Source organism: Orcinus orca, chromosome 3 (assembly GCF_937001465.1).
Source record: "Orcinus orca chromosome 3, mOrcOrc1.1, whole genome shotgun sequence".
Lineage (NCBI taxonomy): Eukaryota > Metazoa > Chordata > Mammalia > Artiodactyla > Delphinidae > Orcinus > Orcinus orca.
In genome coordinates, this window is record NC_064561.1 from 108240022 (window position 1) to 108264197 (window position 24176).

The 24176-nt window shown below is 46.4% G+C and overlaps 2 protein-coding genes across 3 annotated transcripts in view; one reads left to right on the top strand and one right to left on the bottom strand.

Annotated features, from left to right (window-relative positions):
• RHOBTB3 (Rho related BTB domain containing 3) overlaps positions 1–24176 on the bottom strand; it is a 975233-nt gene that overhangs the window by 872693 nt on the left and 78364 nt on the right. The gene's annotated exons all lie outside the window — the stretch shown is intronic.
• Positions 10816–20175, top strand: GLRX (glutaredoxin). Of its 2 annotated transcripts, none has more exons than XM_033400882.2 (3): positions 10816–11119; positions 17113–17232; positions 18826–20175. In XM_033400882.2, the coding sequence occupies exons 1-2, from the start codon at positions 10913–10915 to the stop codon at positions 17224–17226; spliced, it is 321 nt and encodes a 106-aa protein (XP_033256773.1). In that variant the 5' UTR covers positions 10816–10912; the 3' UTR covers positions 17227–17232; positions 18826–20175. The 2 variants fall into 2 exon arrangements, with proteins under 2 accessions (XP_033256773.1, XP_004263567.1); XM_004263519.4 differs by having other exon boundaries at positions 10835–11119; positions 18829–20175.

Here is a 24176-nt window from a genome sequence, read left to right on the forward strand (position 1 = left end):
GGTCGGCCTCAAACTGCCACCTGAATAGTGGTCATTGTGACTTTAAATACTTTTATATTGTCTGAAACTCTTACAGGTAGAATGTGTTTTATATTTTAAAATATTTTCAAAATAAAATACTACTGACTTGATCAAGTTACCCTACCCTCCTCTGATTGCTAGTCATTTTCCTAAAGATAATTGAAGAAATTAATTAATCAATTGATTGATTAATAGGGTCCTGAGTTGCTTTTCAGAAAAACTATATTGCTTTTATATACTGTACTGTGTGTATATATATACATATTATGCATTATATATATGATATATTTTATATACACACATCTGCACATATATATACTTTAAAATTTTATGCAAATGGAATTGCATGCTGTTCCGACCCTACTTTTTTAAAAAGTTCAGTAATATATCCTGGCACACGTATTTGGGAACAGTGGCTGCTCCTGGTGAGAGGATCTAAGCAGCTGGGAAATGGGGGTGAAGGAGCAACTTTGCTTTCACTGTCTACTAATACCATCTTGTATTATTAGAATTTTGTAATATGTCCTCATATTGCCTATTTAGATCACTTAAAATTATATATCTTGAAGACCTTTCCATATTAGGACATACATATATAACTCACGTTTTAATGACTTCAAAGTAATCGGTTGTATAGGTTACCATGATTTGTATAATTAATTCCTATTCATGAGTGTTTGGGTGGTTCTTAGGTTTTAGGGTTGTTGTTGTTATTACCAACAATGCCACAAGGAAAATCCTCATACATACAACTTGTAATGCTTTGTTGACATTTCCTCTCTTCCTGCTTCCAGACTTTTCCTCTTGCACAGTCTGTACACAGATGTCGTGATGGCTCCTTTTTGATTACTCATCCTTGCATGTTGAGTTTTTCTAGTTAAGCAGGACGGGCAGGTGGAGGGCTGTGTGCACTGCAGTCCCTCTTCTGTGCCCTGTCATTGGGACAGGCTGCTTCCAGCACGTGGCTTGTATGTGAGCGTCCAGATTCATTCTCATCTTCTGCTTCTCAGGAACAACCTGGGTGCAGAGTAGCCCCTACCATCCCCATACCCCGCTCCTGCTGGGGCAGAAAGGAATTTGGGTTTTACACCTCAGTGTGAGCCCGTTCCCTTAAAGAGGTGAACTTGGCCAAGTTTTTCTGAGATCTAAGGGTCCTGTCTCCACTTCTTCCACCACTCCTGTTCTATCTCACCGCTTTTGGCATGACTTCTGCCAATTTTGTGTCGTACACGTACATACCAACAAGCAAACAAAAAGCACCCCAAAGGTATGCAGGAAGTAGGTTTTCCTCTCATCCTTGAGATGCATTCAGTCCCCAAGTCACCCCCAAGAGTCAGTCTCTGCTCCCCATTTCTTGTGTGTCCCTCTAGAGATAGTCTATACATATTCAGATATATGAAGCTGCAAAAAACTAACCTGGGGTGTTTTTATTTTTCACTGACTGTGACTTCCTACTGTGCTCTGTCCAATCTCCCTTCTCTGCCGGGTGGGCAGAAGATGAACAGATCCCATAGCTTTCTGTTTGCCTTTAGTTATTAGGAGTCTCATCTAATCTAGTTTAAAATTCCAATCTCGGGCTTCCCTGGTGGCGCAGTGGCTGAGAGTCCGCCTGCCGATGCAAGGGACACGGGTTCGTACCCCGGTCCAGGAAGATCCCACATGCCGCGGAGCGGCTGGGCCCGTGAGCCATGGCCGCTGAGCCTGCGCGTCCAGAGCCTGTGCTCCGCAACGGGAGAGGCCGCAACAGTGATGGGCCCGCATACCACAAAAAAAAAAAAAAAAAAATCCAATCTCATATCAGCTCAAACTCCACCCCCATTGCTGGCTGGGGGACCTGCAGCAGGCATATCTACTCCTTCACTCCTGACCCAGTCCAGCTCTTGGGGTGGACACAGGAGGGACATGATCGGCTCTATGAGATCTCTCCCCATCTTTTTTCAAGGCTGGGGACTAAGAGGGACAAGAGGGAAGGAAGGCAAATATCTCTCAGTGGCTTACATTGTGGTCCTCTCCCTGTGAATGGTCACAGCTCCCTGGCCACCACTAGCCCTTGGTGATGTGTTCTGAGTGGCTAGCATCCTAATACAGGCTCTTTGGGGCTCACAGGTAAGTTCTTCAGAGAGAGTTCCTCCCACACAGCTTCCCCAGTGTGGGAGATCCAGCTGCAGGTTAACTTCTTCCAACCTCCTCAGGTTCCTGCTGCTACAACAAGACGGCTCAGTGCTGTCACCCTTCCTGGTGTTCATTCACCCCAGGGGAAACTCACACATCTTCTTCGAGCCAGGCCCTGCCATCTCTCCCGAGGCTCTTCGCCCTCCTCGGTAGGCACCAAGGTACTGACAACCTGAGCAGCTGACCAACTGGCAAGTGAGGTACCAGTCTCCCTCGTTGCAGGTACATGCCAATCTTTAAGAATGCTTCTCCTGGAGCCCTTCTCACTTGGCCTGGAGGAGGAAAAGGAAAAACACCCAACGTTCTTTTCTAGGCCCCCAGGGTCGGGGGAGGTGGTGGGGAGAACATGCTGATCACAGGGTCAGTTCCGTCATCCTTCGGCAAGCCCTGAAAAGGAAGTCTCACCAGCTGTTGGTGGCTTTCTATAGGAGGTGCAGTATTTACCCTTCTTCATCCCCAGCTCTGGCCTTACCAATTCTAGCGCAAGAAGAAAGTCCCACTCAACATGCCATTTCTTTGTACACAAGTGATGATAGCGTACTGCTGCCATCCGGCTGCATCTTAATAAGAGACTGTCCCAAACCAGTTCACATGTGTCTGCCTCTTCATGGGACATTCCCTGGCTGTCCAGTGATTGAGACTTCGCCTTCCAATGCAGGGGGTGCGGGTTCAATCCCTGGTTGGGGAGCTAAGATCCCACATGCCTCACAGCCAAAAAACCAAAACATAAAACAGAAGCAATATTGTAACAAATTCTATAAAGACTTTAAAAATGGTCCATGTCAAAAAAAAATCTTAACAAAAAATTTCACAGTCTTCCATCATATTCCTATATTATTACTAAATTCGTGCCCACCGATGATGGGTATTCAAGTTGAGCACTCATCAGTGTTTTCTTTTGTAGTGACATCAAGGGAATTAGCAAGAAATAAAACCAGCTTGTAGACTGTTCAGGGGAGTGGATGTGTATCAACAAGAGGTATCCAGATAAAAGTTAGACTAGAACTTACATGATAACAGGAATGTCTAATTTGCGTCATAGGGTGAGTTCACCATAGGTCCAGTTAAGCTTTCTGGGCTTTACCAGCTTTGTGGAATCAAGCTGAGCTTCAAGGAGCGAGTTGGCACTCAGGCCACCAGCTGCGGGAGAGACACGGCTAAGAGACTTCAATATGAAAGAAGAAGTGTGCTCAGGTGTGCTCTCAGAAAAGCCTGGCAATGTGATTTTATCTCCACTCCCATTTGGAACCACTATGTTCTTTGTCACAAGCAAAGCTGTGATTGTCTCTCACATGACGTCCTTGCACACACCTGCTGCTTTCTTCCTCGTCCTGGCCCTATAATCCGCATGAAAGTATCAAATGTTCCCTCCTTCTTGAAAGCTGTGTTCGGGTGGGGCGTGGGCATTTGCTTCACAGCCAGGAGCAGGCTCCACCCTCCGTGGGAGATGCCCAGTGTTCCTTCCATTGATTCCAGTCCCTGCCTGTTCCGCGGAGGGGCCCTAGGGCAGGCTGAACGAGCACGGCAGAAAAATGCCCTGGCGGGGATGCCAGCACGCGACAGGGCTAGTGTAGGTGGCCTTTGAGGCCCCTTCCAGACTGACGCTGGCCTTCCTCTAAGACCAGGGGCTTTGCTGGGCAGAGCAAAGCAGAGAGTGCCTGCTTTGGGCTCAGACACGCCTGGGCTTGAATCCCAAGTCTATCGCTGGAGGGCCCTGGACAGCCTCCAAACCTGCCAGGGGCTGCTTTCCTACCTGCAAACGGCAGGTATACAGAGGGGATACTTATCAGATAAATTATCATTTTGATAACCTGCCTTCGGAAAGGAGGAAGTGACAGATCTGAAACCGCTGAAAACATTTAGGCTTGGAAGGCATTGCGTCAAAAAAGTGGATACAACCATCTATTCGAGAGCGGAAGCTGTCATCCTTTATTTCAGTGTTTTCAGCTTCGTTCGACTAAACAAGATAAAGTCCCTGCTGGCGGCTCTCTGCTTCCAAGAAGTTTGTCCTGGGAGCTGGTGGTTGCCTCTCCCACGTCCGTGTTCCCCTTCCTCCTCCCAGCTTTGCCCAGGAGTTCAGTCCTCCCCAACATGGCCCCCTCCCTCAGGAGAGGCTAAACTGTCTCCACTCCAGGTATGGGCCTACTGTCTCCAAAAGTGTGGTCATTCCATGTGCTAATCTGTGTCAGGAATGAGCTTGTGAGGCAAAGCAGACCAACACCACCAGGTGAGGTTTGGGAAATCTTCAGAAGTGACCCTCTCTCACTTCCCCTGGACACTGTTGTTCACAGAGATGAGGGATTCCACCGCCAGGCTGAGGGTGAAGGCATCACGTGGACAAGGGCAGGGGAATGGAGCTGAGGCCTCTCAGCTGTGCCAGCCCCGAAGCTGCGCTACTTCAGACTTTTGTTTTTTTGAATATTATTATTTAAGCCAGTTTGAGTTGGGGTTTCTGTTCCTTACAGCCAAAGGCATCCTAGCACATACAGGAATGATGGACTAGTCCAGAAAATCCCTTCACCTCCGATGTAGCTACCTTGGGAAGGAGGCACCAGTGAAAAGCAGACCCCTGCTCTTGATGGTGAAAGGTGGGTGTTAGTCGATAAAATCAGAGTGCCACGTATGACAGAGAGTAAGGCGGGTCGATTATCCAACAGCTGTGCTGTCTCTTTGTGCTGACCCAGAGAACTCAGGTATCAAGCACACATCAATGGGCTTAGGGGAGAGAGCCCCTAACCTTGGGGAGGGTACGTGAACCAGTTCCAGCCCAGGAAGTATAAGGGGAATGTGCTGAGGGGAAGGCATGGAGGAGAGATGCCCTACCTGTGTCACCCCCTGCCGGGGCCACCCTCTTCCTCCTACCTTTGAACACAGTTATGTGAGGACGGATGCTTGGACCAGCTGCAGCCAACCTGCAGCCATGAGGGGAGGACCACGACAATCTCAGATACCCCCACCCAGAGCCCTGGATCCCTGAGCCTCTGAGCCTGCCTCCTACCTCCAACTTCCTGAGGGCCAAGAAAATCAATCCCCTAATGAAAACTGGTTTAAACTGGGTATTTTGTTTCTTTCTACCTAAAATATCCAAGCTGATAAACCCGGTTAGAGGCTGGGGCTATAAAAGCAGGAGTTATCATATTTTGCTTGTTTATACGATGCTCTGAAGTCTAAATCTATGTGCTTTCTCTCAGAGTACCCTAGAACCCCTTAGAGGGAATCCAAGTCACAGCCCAAGGGGAATCCTTCACCTTTCATCTTTCCCCAATCACAACCATCCCAAAGGAGACAGGCCAGATGCCCTGTGAAATATCCTACCTTGGCACCGAGAGTTGGGAAAAGAGAGAAACATAAAGCCACTTCCTTCCTGCTGTCCCTAATGAAGAGATTCCTAATAAACGGCTCAGTTTGGTTTGCCTGACACGATTCGGTTGAGGAGAGCTCAAGAGAAAGCCCTCCCATGAAGCCAATAGAAAGAGTAAGAGCTGCATGTGGTGAAACACTTGGAAAGGTAAAGGATACAGTCTTGAGCTCAAATGATAGCAAGAAACCTCAGTGGGTCCCAGGGACTCTCAAGGCACCAGTATCAGTGGGTGACATGCTATATCGAACCGAGCCTGGATCTTAGAAAAGGTGGCAACTTTTGGAGAGACTTCCCAAGTATATGGTGGAGCCTATTGCAAAGCAGCCTCTACTCCTGACCTTGGTTGAACTTCAAGTCCTTCAAGTCAGGGACCCTCTCCTTATTCCTCTAGTCAGTTTGGGATCCAAAGTATCTACCTTTCAAAGTCGCTGTGAGGATTAGAGATGATGTATGTAAAGCTCCTAGCACTGAGCCTGGCCCACAGTAGGTCCGAAGTACATGGGAGCTGTAGTGTTTCTGAGTTCAGCACCGAGCAGCCGCCCTCAGCGGTAGAAGGTGAGGGACCACAGTTAGAGTCAGCATCAGTGTCTCCTGAGGTCAAATTGGAGTTAGAGTCTACAGTGAGAGCCAGATTGGTGCTCTGTGGTCAAATCTAGAGAGATCCAGAGAGAGAACATCAAACAAGATAGACTCTGAAAACGGGCACAGCCACACACCAGAATCTTCATGTGTCTGAGGCTGGAAAGGGTTGCTGGCAACGTGGTTCATTCACCTGAACTCCTGCAGGTGCACATAGACAGGGCCAAGGGCAGCCAAGATGAGTCTAGAGGTCTTGAGGGCAGCTCAGAACACCGGCAGCCCATCACCCACTGAGCTGCCCTTCTGCACACTCCAAGCCTTGTGGAAGCCAGGACCAGTCCCAGGGTGAGCCTTGAAGGACCCTAAATGTTTACCTGCTTCAAAGCATCCCTACCACTCCTTCTGTGGTCAAATTGCATTTAGCCACTCATTGTGCTAAATGGAAGATGTCACAACATGCTGAATTCATCAGACATTGAGCTGCAAATCTCCTCATGCCTAAAATATATCTATTACTGCCCCTCACTGCCTATATGCAAAGTCCTTAGTCTTCAGTTTGGTAAAAGACACCCATGATCTGCCTGCTCTCCAGCTGTCTCTCTCCTCTCTCCCCACCTCGAACCCTTAATGCTCTATTCACACGTGATTACACTTAACACCAAGTGCCCTCTATGTCGTTCTTGCACTTCCTGTTCCCTCTGCCTGAAGTGCACTTCCCTACCTTGTAGACTCCAAAACATCTCCTCTCTCAAGATTCAGCCTAGCTCATCTTCGTCTACCTTTCCCTAAGCACCCTCCAGGCGGGAATGACCAGTCTCTTTTGGTCACCCTCATTCCCACACATACTTCTATTATACTACCTAGAATACTTTATAACACTGGGTTCACTTTCCATGTCTGTATCGTCTCCCTTAGACTCTAAAGTCCTAAGGGCTGGGGCTGCATGTGGTCTTTGCGTCTGGCCCAGAGGCGCTGATTCATGTTTGTAGAGTGGATGCATGGGTGGCTGGATAAGGACCAGTGTGCATCTGGCCTCTGGTAATACAGGGATGAAAGCTCTTTCCCTGCCCTCAGGGAGCTCACTGTAGATGACAGAAAGAGAGTAAAAAAGAACAATGAAATGGCATGAGTCAGAGTACAGCATGTTGTGTGAGCTCAGCTGAGGGGCACCCAACCCAGTGGGGAAAAGAGATCTGTGTTCGGGGGTACTACCTAGAGGAGTCAAGCCATGATCTGGGTCGTGTTGGACCAGCAGGAGTCCGCCACACAGAAATGGGGGCCGGGGCACCATGGACAGAGAGGGGAGCAGGTGCAAAGGCTCAGACTCGAGATAGCTGTGGGATAAAGGAGAAATGTGGGGCAAAGGCAGTGACATGGCTAAGGCAGGGAGGACCAATCACACAGGGCCATATTCCCACTAGGGAATCTGGAGTTTATCCTGGAGAAAAATGGAAGTTTCCTAAGAAAAAGAGAGAACGTGACAGGATGTACATACATAAAGATCATCCCAGCAGCCGTGTCAGGCCAGGCAATGAGGTCAAGGTGGAGATTCTAACAAGATCTAGCAAAGAGCTGATGAGGGCTGGCCCAAGGCAGGGGCCGTCAGACTGGGGAGCTACTTAGGAGGCAAAATTGTTAGAGTTTGGTCACTCTGCATAAATAAAAAGCAGGGAGCAGGGGAAGAAGCAGCAGTCAAGATGCCTCCCAGGTTCCTGCCCTGGCTGATGGACAGATGACAGTACTCCCGGGAGGATAAGCAGGGAGGGAAGAGACAGGAGGTTGCCTTCCATTTTGGTCACGCAGAGGCTGAGATGCCTGAGGAACCCCAAGCGGGTCTTCTCAGTAGGCAATGAACTATCAATTCCTGAGGCTTAGGAAAGAGTTCTGGATGAGAAAAATAAATGTGGAGCTCATCAACAAAAAGATGATAGCCACCTTTCTGGAGCCACATGTGCAGACAAAATCTTTCAAGGAGGGTGTACACAGAGTGAGAAGAGGACCAAGCCCCAGGATATACCCCATGTGCAGGCAAAACTGAGGAAGAGGCTGAGACAGAATACCCAGAGACACAGGAAGGAGAAAGAGATCAAGCTGCAGAGGACACTGGGAACAAGAGAGCTGGGGGGAGGAGGGGAAATGGAGAGACAGTGATCTACGGGGTCAAATCCTGCAAAGCGGGCAAGTAAGCAACAGAGCCTGAAAAATGCTCATTTGTGGCCAGATTGTCCCAGCCCTCAACAGCCTGCGGTACAAATGAGATCGCATTAATAGTAACAGCCCGTATTTCACATGGATCACTAGCTTGTCACCAACTCTCTGCAGAGCAGGACCTCCGCTGCCTTGAAAAAAGTCCTTGCTTCCCAGTATTTCCGGGAGTGCCTGGGGGTGCACAAGCCCAAGAAGAGTCCTCACGTCTCTTCCACACACACCCCCTCTTGACGTCCACAGCACTCCAGGACGGCAGCCCCCATGGTGGCTGCCCACCCTGAAATCCCCCCGAGATCCATGGGTTCCATCTCCTGACGTGCCAAAGCTATAAACTTTCATGATGTTAATGCAACAGAGTATTCTATGCTTTGAATTCTCCACTGAAGTGAAGCCACGGCATTTTCTGAAAAGTGGAGAAGACTCCCCCTCTTTGCCATCTGTTTTTGTTCCAAGTCTCATGAAAAGGCCTTCTTCAGCTGTGTCCCATGGCCATCTGTCCTAAGGCTTCAGACACCAGTCCCTGGGCCTCAGCGGTAGGGCAGACAACAGAAGCCCTCTCCTCCTGCACCCTGATCTCTGCCCCAGGTACCCAACCCTCCAGGGACCCTATGCAAACAGATCCTTTGGGAGTTTCACTCCACCAGTTTATCAGAAACTCCACACCCACACTTCTGGGTTAGTCTCAGGCAGGACACCTGGCTGCAAGGTGATTTAGCAACGTGGTGGTCATGATTGACGTTGGCCAAAGGAGTTTCAGCAGAACGGTTGAGAAGGAGGTCAGACTGCACTGAGGTGAGGAGAGGATGGGAGGTGGGTCAAGCTCAGATGGCAAACATAACAGCAAGTCCTATGAGACTTGGCTTTTCGGGAAGGGCAGGAAAGCAGGGTCAAGGAGATGGAAGGTGGTGGTGGTGGTGTGTAACAAGGCAGAGACTTGACCAGAGTCACATGCTGAGGAAAAAGAGCCAGCAGAGCGGGAGAGGCTACGCCCAGACGCTGAGAAGAAAGCGGTTCGGAGGGAAGTGCCCGGCGCGAGGCGTGCTGCGGACCCTTGCGCGGGAGAGAAGAAGGCGGCCCTGAGGAGGCCCCGGGCTTCAGCGAGGGGCCCGGCCACAGGAGTCCGAGCGAAAGGACGAAACGAAGAGAGACGACAAGGACTCTGCCAGGAGCTTATTCGGGAGAAAATGAAGCTGCAAGTCCCAAGACTGAGTGGACCCGTCACCTCAGGCCTCCCGCCCCAGCACATTCTTTCTGGTGCCAGAGATCTCGTATCTTAGTGCCTCTCTGTGACTCAGAATCTGGGATTCTTGCTTTGCCATTTAATTTTAGTAATAATTAGAGTTGCTTCCAGGAGTCAATTTTCCTCCCTTCTCTCAATCATGCTATGCTTGGGATTCTGACGTGGCAATCAGTGAAGGTGTGCAGCTCCAGCTTGGGCCCTAGTTTCCGTGGAAAACCTCCTGGGGAAAAGGACAGTTCCCTTTTCAAGGAGGTTTTTTTCCTTGCTTTGTTTATTTAACTTACTGCACATGGAGGGGTCAGAACTGGCCCTAGAATAAAGGACTTCTCTCGCCCCACTCGGGAGCGTGGGCACCACAGGGAAGAGCATCAGGTCCTAAGCGTCTTACCACACTCAGGTGAATGTGAGAAGTGGGTTATTACACCCCTTAGACTCACAACAGTGAAAACCAAGCGTCACACACAGAGGGTCAAACAGAGAAAAAGACCTTCATTGGACCTGCAGGTTGAAACGTGGGTTTGTGTTGGAATTCACTTCCATGCTAAAGTGCAGTTCAAGGGTCACAAACTCAAATGCTTAGGGACGCACAGCAGGTGTCTGGAAGGCGTGAGCCAGCCCGGAGGGGGGTGGGGGGTGGGGGGCAGGCAGTGGCATACCTGAGCCGCTGTCTGCCCTACCCAAAGAACAACAACTCCTCAGCCCCAGCTGCTGCCACAAATGAAGACGACCTGACTTTTCAGAGAGAGGTCGCGGGTCCAGATTCTTTTGTGAAATCTCCAGATGTTTAAAAGTGGGGAACTAATTCCACTAAACAGTGACCGCGACAAACAGTGCAGGCCAAGCAAGACGGGACACAGAGTCACCATCTGAATTTCACTCCTTCTAAAGAGATTTCGGCGCATTCTGTTTCTTGAATGATTCTGTTTGCATGTGTTTTTAGAAACTGTGTCTGAGACAACAAAGGTTTGACTCTGCCTTCTCCGCCCCCTCCCTGGGGCTGGGCTGCACACTTTCTGCTTCCCCAGAGAGTGACAAGACTCTGTTCCCTTCCCAAGAGCAGGCGCTCCTGAAAGGGCTGAGGACAATGACACCCTGGACATAGCTACTGATGATGACATACCAGCGGGCGTTCCTCCGAAGCTCTAGCTGCTGAATCACTCCAGACTGAAACGACTTCAGGACTGGCCCTTTAAAAATCGAGCGCGCTACCGGGCAAACTCCTCCTCCAGGGAGGTTCCTTTAAATAAGAGCCAGCTGGCCAGGGCCCCGCTTTTCTCCCAAGCAATACCTGCAATCGAGGTTTCCTCCCCAGAAGATAGCAGCCTGTGAGCATGGCTCAAGCATTTGTGAACAGTAAAATCCAGCCTGGGAAGGTAGTTGTGTTCATCAAGCCCACCTGCCCCTACAGCAGCAGGGCCCAGGAGCTCCTCAGCCACTTGCCCTTCAAACAAGGGCTTTTGGAATTTGTCGATGTCACAGCCCGCAGTGACACCAACGAGATTCAAGATTATTTGCAACAGCTCACCGGAGCCAGAACGGTGAGCCTGGGGTTTCCTTCTAAAAGGCTGGGGAGGAGGCTCCCAGATTCCTTTTTCTTGTCGGGGCTGTGAACGTGGTATGCCTGTGCCTTTCTCTAGGACACCGTTAAGGTTCTGTCTGTCACTCCAGGCGGCTGGAGGGCTGTGCAGGTGGGGGAGGGCGCCTGAGAGAGGACACTGCTTCCTTGAATGGACGGCTGGACTTCGGCCAACGGTGCTCAGATCAGAGGAGGGAGCACAGCTGACTGTGTTGGGCGTCAGGGGCAGCGGGCCCAGCAGCCGCCCAGGAGTCACTGAGGAACTATCTGGACTCTTTGTTTCAAGCGCTGACAGTCTGCGCGTGCAGGGCTGGGGTGGAAGGAGGCATGCAGGGGCCATGTGTGATCGGTGCGTTTCTGTTGTTGTGCAAGAATCGCGTGCACTCTGCGTGCACAGGGCCAAGTGGGATTTGCTGTCCTTCCATCTTTTCTCTAGGCTCTCTTTAACCTTCATCTAAATCTCTCATTCTTCCCTATCTTATCTAACTCCTCCCTCTGGAAACATCTAACGGCTCATTAGTGCTCCTTAATCTAAATTATGGGATGTTTCCAGGCCTGTTAGGGAGTCCAGAGGCCAGAGCTCCGGATGGCTCTCACAATGGTTTGCTGTGTGATCCTGGTAAGTCACCAGCTCTGTGACTCTCAGGGACCTCCTGGCTGCAGCACCAGGCTGGAGGAGGTGACCGCTACATCCCTTCTTGCTATAAGTAGACAGTGGGACCCTAAGAACCGCTGTCCTTTACGTGAAGAGCCTTCCTCTTCCTCAGCACCCACGGCTTCCCAGTGAGATAGCCAGCCGACCAGATCGCCAGCATCAGTTCAGGTGGTAAGTCCTGTCCCACCAGGTCACCCAAACTCCCTTTCAGGGCGCACATTCTAGGACACAGCGCTTGCAGAAGCACATATCCTAGCTCAGGTTTAGTTTGACTTACCGTGTTCTTTCTGGCTTCTCAGTGTAAAGCCTGGGAGGCTGTTCTGTTCTTCCCGCCTCTCCAGTCAGAAATCAGCCTTCTGGTGCAGGAAGAGGCAAAACACGCTACCCCCATTGCTTCCAGGGCCCCTGCTGTGAGCTGAGGACCCTCGTCTCTGGAAGGAGGGAAAGGGCAGTGTAAGGACGCCTGTGGGCCCCGCTGTGAGGCATCCCTCTGGGCCAGCGGTTCCCAAATGTTGCTGCTCATTAGAATCACCTGAAGCGCTTTTAAAAAAAAAAATTCCCAATGCCCAAGTCACACCGCATGCCAATTAAATCACAATATGGGAGGGGGCAGCTAGGCATCAGCAGTTTTAAAGATCCCTAGGACATGGATACACACATTGAGTTATAAGATGAATAAGTTCTGGGGATGTAACGTCCAGCATGGTGACTATAGTTGGTAATACTGTATCGTATGCTTGCAGTTTGCTACGAGATTAGATCTCAAGTGTTCTCACCACACACACGTGCAAATGGTAGCTGTGAGGTTATGGGTATGTTAATTAACTTGATTGCGGTAATCATTTCTTAATGTAGCATATGTGTATCAGACCATGACATTGTATACCTTAAATACACACATATTTATCTGCCGGTTATACCTCAAAAAATCTGGAAGTGAAAATAGAGTTTCTCTCCTGTCAAAAAAATCAAAAGGTAATTCTAATTTGCAACCAGGTTTGGGAGCTACACCTTTCAGCCCAGCACCTATTCTCTAGCAGGAAAAACAAACCACTTCACGCATTCATTCAACACCTGTTTTTTCAATTCATTGTAAAGCAACACTTTTTCTTCTAGTGGTCTTTTGTTTTTGAATTTTTCAAAATATTTTTCACAGGTTCTTGAGTCCTGAATGACATTCCTCCAAGGGGAAAAACAAACCCTTTGAAGTTGTATACTTCATGATCCCGAACAGTGAAGGGTTTCTATTAGAAGAGACTGGAAACCTTGAGAGCTGTCGCTATCTTGCTTATCCTGGGATGCCTGTGTGCTGTGCAAATAGTAGGAGCCCAGCAAGACTTGACTGATTACAGAGACGTAGGCCTTCTATCAGGCCATGTACTGGAGAAACTGGTTCTGGTTTCGCCATAGCCACAGCTCCTAGATCAGTGCGTTCACTTATTCCTTTTCCTGATGTTCTTTCTTTATGTAAATCCAAGTTTCTGACCTCTATCATTTTCCTTTTCTCTGAAGAACGTCTTTGAATGTTCCTTACGAGGCAGCTCTTTGGGCAACAAATTCCCTCAATTTTTGTTTGAGAAAGTCTTTTTCTCCTTTGGTTTTGAAGGATAATTTTGCTAGATACAACAAATATTTTTAAGCACCTACTACACTAGGCGCTTTTCTGGACATTGGAAATACTGCCATGAACAGAACAAACAAAAATGACTGCCTTTGTGGAACTTACATTCTAGTAAATGCAATTAATAAAATAGTATGTTGGAAGGTGGTAAGTGATGTGTGCTATGGAGAAAAAAACAGACAGGAAAGGCAGGTGGGCTGTAGGCAGCAAGGTACGGTTTTAAATGGAGTCATCAGGGCCTCACTGATTTTAGTAGATCTCTAAAGGGAGTGAGGGAGCAAGGCATGCAGAAATGTAGCGGTAGGGCATTTCATGCAGTGGGAACAGCAAGTGCTAAGGTCCTGGGGTAGAAGTATGCCTGGCAAGGAGGCCTCCATGGGTGGAACATTATGAGTCAGGAGGAGATGAGGTCCGAGAGATCACGCGGTATAGGTTGGCGAGGCCTTTCAAGCTATCACACGGAGTGTGCTTGTGATGGGAGATGAGATGCCACTGAAGGGTTTTGAGCAGAGGAATAACCCTATCTGACTTGATTTTGAAAGGGTCGCTCCAGTGGCTGTGGGGAAAGAGACTACAGGAAGGCCAGGGTGAGGGTTGAAGCTGGGAGACCTCTGGAGGCTAGAGCAGTAATTCAGATGAGAAAAGATGGTGGCTTGTACCAGGGAGTAGCCAAGGAGGTGCTGCAGAGTGTTGGGAGCCTCTGAGTAACACCAGAGTGCAGGAGATGCCACCTAGCTGAAGCTGGGGCTGGAGAAAGCTCCGGGAGAGGAAGGGCCCCAGAATTCCCAAGCTTGCTTTTATGGTGGCAGTTCTCTGCTTCTTGGCAGTAACAGACTCAAGTTCCTCCGAAGAGGCGGATGGGCCAGGAGGGGAGGGCACGGAGGACGAGTCTCCCTTCCTCAGCTGCATCAACAGCTTCCTGTTTTGTCACCACAGCCTCCCACACTGTCCTGCTGCCAACTGATCACACTGACCACAGCCAACTGTTGCCTAGCCTAGAGGGTGGGTGTGAGGGCAACGGGGCCTTTCAGCTCTCAGGCAAGCCAGCTTGCGTGCCAGATGGTCTGCACAGAAGTCCGCCCTGATCATGTTTCAGGGCCTGCCTCAGGTGGCTGGGGGCTGCTGCAGAGCTGTGTGTTCCCAAAGCCTCAGTTACCGCAGGAGGAATGAACCACTGTCAGTGCCAACCAGCGGTTTGCAGATGTGACCGCTGAGAGTCAGCATCACCTGGGAACTTGTCAAAATGCAAATTCTTGAGCCCCAGCCCGGATCTCCTGTATCAGAAATGTGTGGGGAAGGAGTAGAAACCTATGTTTCAACAAGCCCTCTGCAGTTCTGATGCAGGATTCAAGTATGAGAACAGCTATCTGAGGAGAAGACTCCTTACTCCTCAGGGCCTTCTCTCCAAATAACTGAACTCTAACCCCCTGGGCCAGCACCCTGGCCAAAGGTGGAGATGTGGCAAGTGGCAAGAGGAGTGACCATTGCTCAATTCTTTCTGAAAATAACAGAATTGACAGAAGTTCAAGAATGAATACATCTCGTCCTTATTGAAAGCTCAGATGAGTTTTACTCATTTAGGTAATGGCTTCAACAGAAAGAGCCCTGTATTAGAATTACATTAGAATTACATTAGGATTCTGTTTTATTTACCATTGCAACTGACCACAGCCAACTGTTCCTGGGGAGATAGAAGCCAGAAGGCCCCCAGCAATTTGAGAGGTGCTTTATTTTCCCTACAATGGCCAGATCCAGGGGGCAAGTTAGGTCTCTGACCTCATGTTTCTGCATATTCTTCCAGCTAGTAAAAAAGCAACGCTGCCTTGGTGGCGCTTCCACTTGCAAAGCCCCCACACAGGCGGGCAGTGCAGGCGGGACGGGCGTCACCTTGTGTGACTGAGGTGGACATTACCAGGCTTTCTCGCCAGAACACAGTCCTGTGTGCCCTTCCCCACTCTTGGGACATAGGAAATAGCCATGGCGATGGAGTGTAGGAGTCTTTCAATTGGGGGCCTTAATTTTTAAAGCCTGCTTCCACCCAGACCTCCTTCTTAATAAAAATAAGGTTAAGGACTTACCTGAAATAATCCTGCCCTTTTTCTCAACTCTCACACTTAAAAAAAAAATGTCATCTGAACATGCACCCCAATGTTCATAGCAGCATTACTGACAGTTTCCAAGATATGGAAGTCACCTAAGTGTCCATCAACAGATGAATGGATAAAGAAGATGGGGTGTATATATATATATATATAATGGAATATTAATTACTCAGCCATAAAAAAGAACGAAATAATGCCATTTGCAGCAACATGGGTGGACCTAGAGGGCATTATGCTAAGTGAAATAAGTCAGACAGAGAAGGACACACACTGTATGATCTCACTTACATGTGGAATCTGAAAAATACAACAAACTAGTGAATATAACAAAAAAGAAGCAGACTCACAGATACAGAGAACAAATCAGTGGTTACCAGTGGAGAGAGGGAAGGGAAGAGGGGCAATACAGGGGTAGAAGATTAAGAGGTACAAACTATTATGTATAAAATAAGCAACAAGAATATGTTGTATAACACAGATAATATAGCCAATATTTTATAAGTGGAATATAATTTATAAAAATTTTGAATCACTGTGTGTACACCTGAAACTTCTATTGTACATCAACTATACCTCAATTTAAAAATGCATCTGAATTACTATGCCTTCTGAGGAAAGTCAAAAGCTTTGAAAATATTCTTGCCGCCTTCTGTCTTTCACCTCTCCTGCCCCTTCTGGTATGTTCCTAGTGTTCTGGGAGAGGACCTGCTTGCTCCTGACCACTCAGGGTACCCGCATTGTGGTTGTTTCTTCACTGCCAGTCAGCCTTTCTGTGACATCCCTGGCCTGGAATTTGCCTGAGCCACAGTGAAAAGACTTCCTCCTCTCTCCTCCTTCCAAGAGCCATCTAGAAACCTGGAACACGCCTTACCTAGCAGCAGGGAGGGAGCCTGAGGTTGACTCAAGATGAACATGTTCAGCAGGTAGAATGACTGTGTCAGCCTGGCTGACCCTGGGCCACCCACCCATGCCAGGTGTGAAACCAAAGCAGATGCATGTCCTTGCTCCCAGGGCTGCAGCACTTAAACATCTTATGATGGGCCAGGTATTAGAGAAGGAGATTCAGACACCACCACCCCTTCCCCAGCTGAGGACAGAGCTCACAGATGAGAGAGACGACTCTAATAAACTGTGAGTCTAAAATCAGAGACAGAGAACTGATGCAAATACTTTTCCACCTGTACTTAGAGACAGACTCCTTCCTGGTTGCCATGGGTCAGTTTAAGGGCTCAGGTGTGGTCCCAGCTGTAGAGAAACCAGAATTCAATCAGGGTGGTCCAGCTGCGGCCAACCAAAACTCTTTCCCTGAAACATAGAGTAAAATTTTTAAATCCCTTTGACAAGTTAGACAATCTCACACACACAGAACATTCTATTTGAAAAGCATCTTGGCGTAAGAAGGTTCTTCAATGAATAATTTTATGCGTATAATAAAGTTCTGCCCTGAAAGAGTATACATGAGGAGGTTGTGAAGTGAGTTGAAAAGCTTTGGATCATGGGAAATATTTAGAGGAAGGATGAAATGTCTAATCTAATAATGATGTTCTCTAAATGTCCTGGCTTGTTTGCTTTTTTAGGTACCTCGGGTCTTCATCGGTCAAGAGTGCATAGGTGGATGCAATGATCTAGTAAATATGCATGAGAAAGGGGAGCTGCTGACAAGGCTAAAGCAAATTGGAGCTCTACAATAATTATAGGTGAGTGACAGGTGGGACGCTGGGCCAGGAACACTGGGAGATGGTGGAATTTTACCGCCACGTTTTATTACAATCTAGGAAGGCACTCTGGATAGGGAAAGAATGATCGGGGTGATTTGAGGAACTGTGATGTCATGTATGAGTTTCCCATTTTACAAATGGGTTAATTTCATCAATGGGAGGAAAGCTTTTCACTCAACCTTCATTTAACAAATATTTATTTAGCACTTACTATGTGCCAGACACTGTACGAGGCACTGGGAATACAGAGATGAACAAAAAGATAATATGGAACTTATATTCTAGAGAGGTAGACCGATCCAAAACAAGTAAATAATTCCTGAAACAAATGAATAATTTGATAGAACATGGCAGGGGGATGGGGAGCAAATTAAGCTAATGTAGTAAGGGAAGGCCTTTTTCAGAGGGGCTGGTTGAGCTGAGACCTGATTGACAACAGGGAGATGGCCATGTACAGATGAAGCAGAAGGGCTTTTCGGGCAGAAGGAATAATAGCAAGTACAAAGGCCCTGAGGTGACAAGTATGGAATATTCAAGGAACTGAAAGCAAGACAGATCAGACTGAGTGAAGCGCAGAAAGAAGGAAAAGTAGTAACAAATGTGGGCAAGGACCAGAGCACACAGGCCATGGGAAGCAACCTAGATTATTCTAAGTGCAATGTGAAATCAAGGTAAGTTTTGCTTTACCTGTGTTCACCCTGCAAATCCATTCAATCTAATTGGCTTCCCAAATGACAAAACAGAGTTTTCTAAAATTGTAACTTAAAGGAGATCTTTGACTGAATGGAAAACCACAGGGTGATGAATTCTTCAGAAAGGAAGCAAGATACCTTTGGGGTCTGATGGACTCTCCTCCCCGCAGCTCTTGTTAGTGCAAGCTAGCTTCTAAGCAGGCCAATTGCACTGACTCACACGTGGAAAGATTCTGTTTTAGCCAAAGGAGAAAGGGGTTCAAATTAAAATGTTCTTTGAAGAGTATTTATTGCCCACTAATTAATAAATAACCCTTGAGCAATGAGTACGTATAATTTGTGGTGGTTACTCAGAATAGCAACAGGAACTAACAAAACAAGGTCTGAAAAATGCAACTGAATCCCTTGAAATAAAATAGTCAATGTTATAAACTTTTAATCACAATTCTACAACATCATCCCCTCAAATAAACACTGTGTCTGTTTGGGTTAGCTTTCTGGCCTCACCCCATGCACAAAGCACTCAAAACCCAATTAACTGCTGTACCAAATGTTTCCTTTTCTGGAACACTCTTTAGCAATTTAGGCTTAGATGAGAATGAGAGAAAACTTACAACTTTCCTGGGAAGGTGGGAAACACCATTTCCCCAGCTACCTCTATGTTGGCATGGGCACTAGAGTCCGCCATATTCCCCAGGTCTCTTTATCTGCATTGTCCTTCAGTATATTATACTCTCAGTATTCTACTGGCAACTTGCATCTCAAGGCCATCTGTAACCGATTATGCTTAAACAGCAAGAGTAAATGTTCTGGTAATGAAAGGGAAATGAGAGGAATTGATCTTTTCCAAGAAAATCCAATTCTTTGTATTTTTTCCTAGCAGAGCAGACCCCAGGCTGATATCCCCCTTGAGAGCTGGATGGCATTGCAGATACTGACAGCACTTCCTGATGGATGGACCTGGGGCTACGTTTACCCAGCTACAGCAACTGTTTACTTAAAAGTTTGAAATATGTTAACGCAAATAAAGTGGGTGGGGGGCATTCTGGGGGCAAAAAACAGCTTTTTCTTCTTTTGACTCAGTATTAAAAGGGGACCAACTTGCCCAAAACAACAGGTCTGAGAAGTTCGATGGGTGTCTCAGGTTTCTTGTGGATTGGCCCTTTGGTTTCCAAAAAGACAAGATATGCTTAGGATTCACTCACTGACCCAAAAGATGTTCCTTCTCTTTGGCACATGTTCCTTACTACGTGTTCTCCACGTGCTGGGGCTCCTCTACCTCAACACCAGTGTTTCTCAACCAAGTATATCCCAGACCTCCTGGGTTGAATCTATAGTTGGTTTTCTGCTACTGTCCAAAGATTATTTTGTTGAGTTTGACTTTATAGAATTTGTATTATGAAATCAATAGATATTCTGAATATGCTTTATCAAAGGGCATCTCCTTAGCCACCATCCCCACCCCACCTCCTACCCCCTCCTACTGTGAGAATCACTGCCGTGAACCAGTTTTCTGAACCGTGACAACTCATAGACCTCATAGGAAATATTCAACAATTCCGTGAAGGGTCTGAGCACGCAGTCTGAGAGACGCCACTGAAAAGTTAAGCACGGTTGGTCTTCATTTTGGGCCACAGGGATCAGAGGTATAAATGCAGATGCTACGATCACGTGGCAACACTCTGTTATGTAACAGGTTGTCCAGGGAATCCTGAACAAGTGTGTATTAATTTGTTTATAAGCAAAAGTAAAACATAAGGGCTTCCCTGGTGGCGCAGTGGTTGAGTCCGCCTGCCGATGCAGGGGACACGGGTTCGTGCCCCGGTCCGGGAAGATCCCACATGCCGCGGAGCGGCTAGGCCCGTGAGCCAAGACCACTGAGCCTGCGCGTCCGGAGCCCGTGCTCCTCAACGGGAGAGGCCACAACAGTGAGAGGCCCGCATACAGCAAAAAAAAAAAAAAAAAAAAGTAAAACAAAAAATTTTAAATGTTACATAGACAACTTGTATACCCACCTCCAAGAATATGTCTGTGAAAGTAGCCAAATTTGGGAAACTCTGTTCTAAATGATTTTCTCTCTCTCCTTTCTTTCCCCCTCACTCTATGAAAACTTAAGAATTCCTTATTGTGAAAGTTATTCTAGAATTGCAAGCTTAAGTTAATTTCCCTCTGTAGTCTCTGGTATGAATGGTTAATTTCTTCTCTAATAAAGAAGTACCCGTGGATCACACAGTGATTTTTGTCCAATTCTTTTCTAGTTCTCAAGACCTTAAGGAATGTGATTATTGCAGAATATACCAATTTAAAGTGTTTTCATGTTCAACCCCTGCAGGCGCATGCTATTGTCCTTCACTGAGTAGAAACGGTTGGTGTAATTTTGTAAATTTCATAATTTGACTATGTCAACACTAGCCTATTGAATAATGTTTAGGATTCAGTAATAGTCTTTTTCATACCACATTCCATTTTCCTATTTCTCTCCTAATACTCTCGTAGTCTTGGCTTCCTCTCCCTTCCCTTATGCACCCTAACCACTCCCTTCAACCAGATGGCTGTGGATGATAGAGTAGGTTACACACCGCACAACACTATGAATGCCACCTCTGGAGGCTGTGCAGTGTGCAAACTGCACCGTCCCTGATCACCTCCCGACCACTTGCCTGCTCTTTCTTTCACATTTCTATGTCCTTGCTCATTGTGTTCCTTCCTCCTGAGATACCCTTTCTTATCCTTTGTTCTTCTTTCAAACCCTGCCTTCACGGCCTGATTTACAGACTCTCCCCTCTGGACCTACCCTCTCCTCTCACTGCCTCTTGACTAAAAAAAGTCATTGCTCCTTCTTCTGTAATCTTAAAACATCAGGCTGTATTGTAGTTAATCATCTGTACTGGTCTCTCACCATATTCAGAAATACTCAAAGGCAGTAGCCTCGAAGTAAAAACCTTCATATGCCCAGTTTCTAGCACAGAGGTTCTATTTTATCAAAGCAATACATGCATGTGGTTTAAAATGTCAAACAACACTACAACACTACTCAAACCCCAGTCCTGGCCACACATTTATCAGTTTCGTAGGTATTTAAGCTATTTAGAAATACTGTAAAATGTATTAGACATATATAAGAATATATAGAATGCATAGTTCTATTTAAATGAACACCCATGTAATCTGCTTCCAAAGTTAAGAAGTAAAGCACCCATATAACAGTGTGCTTCCAGAGTACTGATAAAGTACCTTAGAGGCCCAGGACTTCCCTGGCGGTCCAAGATCCCACATGCCGAAAGATTAAAAAAAAAAAACGTACTGTAGAGGCCCATGTGCCCCCTCCCAATGTATCCCCTTCCTCCCTTCACAGAGATGATCTCTAGTTCATTTTGTTGTAATCATTCTGATCCTTTATAGTTCTACTTCCTACAATATCCCTCAGCAATACATTTTAGTTTTGAAAAGCAATAGCAAACACCAACCTAGCTGTGTAAGGAAAGGGCAATATTCTCACCATCAGATGAAGGGCCCCAGGAGAAGATAAGCTGAACAGAGGCTCTGAGTCATAGATTAGCTTCTGTTTCCCTGGGAGTTTACCAGAGGGGTATTCCCAAATGAGTCTTTGGAAACACTAGGCAACCCATGGCTGGGGAGGTTATTGTATGAACAGGTACTGGGCATCCCCCAGAAATATGTAATGGAAATGGACTGCTCTGCATTTTCGGCTTCCATGGCCAGCCTCCAGCTTTCAGGAACAGGTCCAAGCACACTACGTCCATAGCAGTGTGTCAAGCCCATACCCCCTCTACTAGCCAAGGTTGTGTCATGGAGAACAGAAATGTCATCAACACAAGGCAAACTAAGTTCAGATAACAATCTGTTTCAGGCTCATTTAAGCATTCTCACCTCAAGTTAAAAAAAAAGACAACAGTTGAGCTCTCAACATGGGGCATTTCACTGCTCCAATCTGGACTGTTTGCTGTCCACATCAGAGCACAGCTCTCTTCCTGGGATCTCCCTTCACTGTCATCCTGGGGATTCCATTGCTCTCTATCCTGAGTTGGATCTCCTGTTTCCCACACCCCATAAGTATTTGTTATAGCTAAAGTGCTGTAACAAAAACATAATGACAGTAGCTTATTTCTCTCATAAGAGTTCAGAAGCAAGCAGGTGGCTTTGCTCTCTGAAATCACAATCAACCCAGGGGTTGTGTGCACCTCTTCTGCTCATATCCCATTGCCCAGAAGTTAGCTGTGGGTGACACTAGGCAGTGGTGTCCCTGCTGGCAAGCCCCTTGCCCAGCTAAAACTCAGGGAGGTGTACATTGAAAGAAAATAGGAGTTTGGGATTAACAGATACACCCTACTATACATAAAATACATAAACAACAAGGACGTACTGTATAGCAGAGGGAACTATACTCAATATCTTGTAATAACCTATAATGGAAAAGAATCTGAAAAAGAACATATATATGTATATAAACGAATGATTTTGCTGTATACCTGAAACTAACACAACATTATAAATCAACCAAACTTCAATAAAAAGTTGTTTGTTTTGAATAAATAAATAAATGCTTAAAAAAAGAAAGAAAGAAGGGGAGAATGGCTGTCAAAGGAAAATTAGCACATTGTATCTTTCTCTTTTTAGTCTTGTTCATTTTGGAGGACCATATATCCTCCATAAGTTTTAAGGAAAAGAGAATGGGAAGTAAACTTTTTGAAACCTTGCTTTTCTAAAAATATTTTTATTTGGCTGATATTTGATTGATAGTTTACCTGGATAGAGCTTCTCGTTGGAAGTCATCTTCCTCTGGAAGTCTGAAGACACTGCTTATGGTCTTCGGCTTTCACTGTTGCTGTTAAGAAGTCTGAAGCCGTTCTCATTCTTGATGACCTGTTTGGTTTTCTTGTTTGTTTTATATTCTGGAAACTTAGAAAATCTTCCCTGTGAAATATCACAGTGATGTGCCTTGGGGAGGGTCTATTTTCATACATTTTAGTGGCTACTTGGAGGTTTGAAAGGCCCATTGGAGATTTTATTGGATTATTTTATGGATACTTTCCTCCCCTCCATTTTCCTTGTGTCCTCTTTCTGGAGCTCCTAGCAATCCGATACTGGCTTTCCTGGACTTGTCCTCTAGTTTTTGCTATATTTTCTCTCCTATTTTCTTTGTTTTATTCTGAGGGATTTACTCATTTTTCCCTCCTTGTTTTTCTATCAAGTTTTAAATTTCTGATAATGTTTTTAACTTTCAATAGCTCTTCAATATTATTTGAGTGTTTCTTTTTTTTCTAGAATTGTTTTTGCTTCATAAACGCAGTACCTTACCTTGCTGAGGTTATTGAGATTTTTTAAAACATTTTTACTGAGGTTTTTTTCCAACTGTGATTTTTTTCTTATTTCCAAGAATTTTTCCTTGTTCTCAGTTGTTTCCTTTTTAATATTTTTTTGTTCTTGTTTTATGGATGCAATCTTTTCTTTTCTCTCTCAAAGGATATTAATTATAGTTGGGGCTTTTTAAAAAAGCTGTCTTCTGATTCCAGCATTATCTCTGAGTTCCTATGTTCTGTTTCTGCTTAAATTTGAAGATCTTCCAATGTTCTGCATTGAACATTTGCAATCTGGCTGTGCGTAAATATTTAAGAATGAGGCACCAAAACCTGGTTGGAAGATTTGTGTGTGCATGAGTTGGGCTTGTCAACTTGCTGGGCTTCACCATAGAGCCTTTGTTCAAATGTCACCTTCTCAGCAAGTCCTCCCACATCACCCTATTTAAAATTTCACTTGGCATTCTCTATCCCTCTTCCTTGTTTTTTCTCTATAGCATTTATCACCTAATATGTTGTATAATTTGCTTATTTACTTTATTTACTATCTGTCTTCACCACTAACCCCTTGAGACCAGGAATTTGTGTCTGTTTATTTACTGCTGTATCTGCAGCCTCAAGAAGACTGCTTGCACATAGTAGGTACTTCATAAATATCTGTTAGGTGTTTGAATGAATGAATGAGTGAACGAATGAATGATTAGCTGCAGACCACCCAGCTGTTAGCTCCCGGACGTTTTTCTTTTCAGCTGTTCAGTTTCCCAGGTGGGGGTTGAGGCATGCCACCAGGTTCTGGCTGCCAAGCAGGGGAAAGGGATTTGGCAGCCCCCTGGTCAGTGTGCAGACTCTCATGTAATCTTCTGTTTTCTGTCTGTTCCTTGCTGAGTAATTCTGTGTGATATGCAAGAATAGA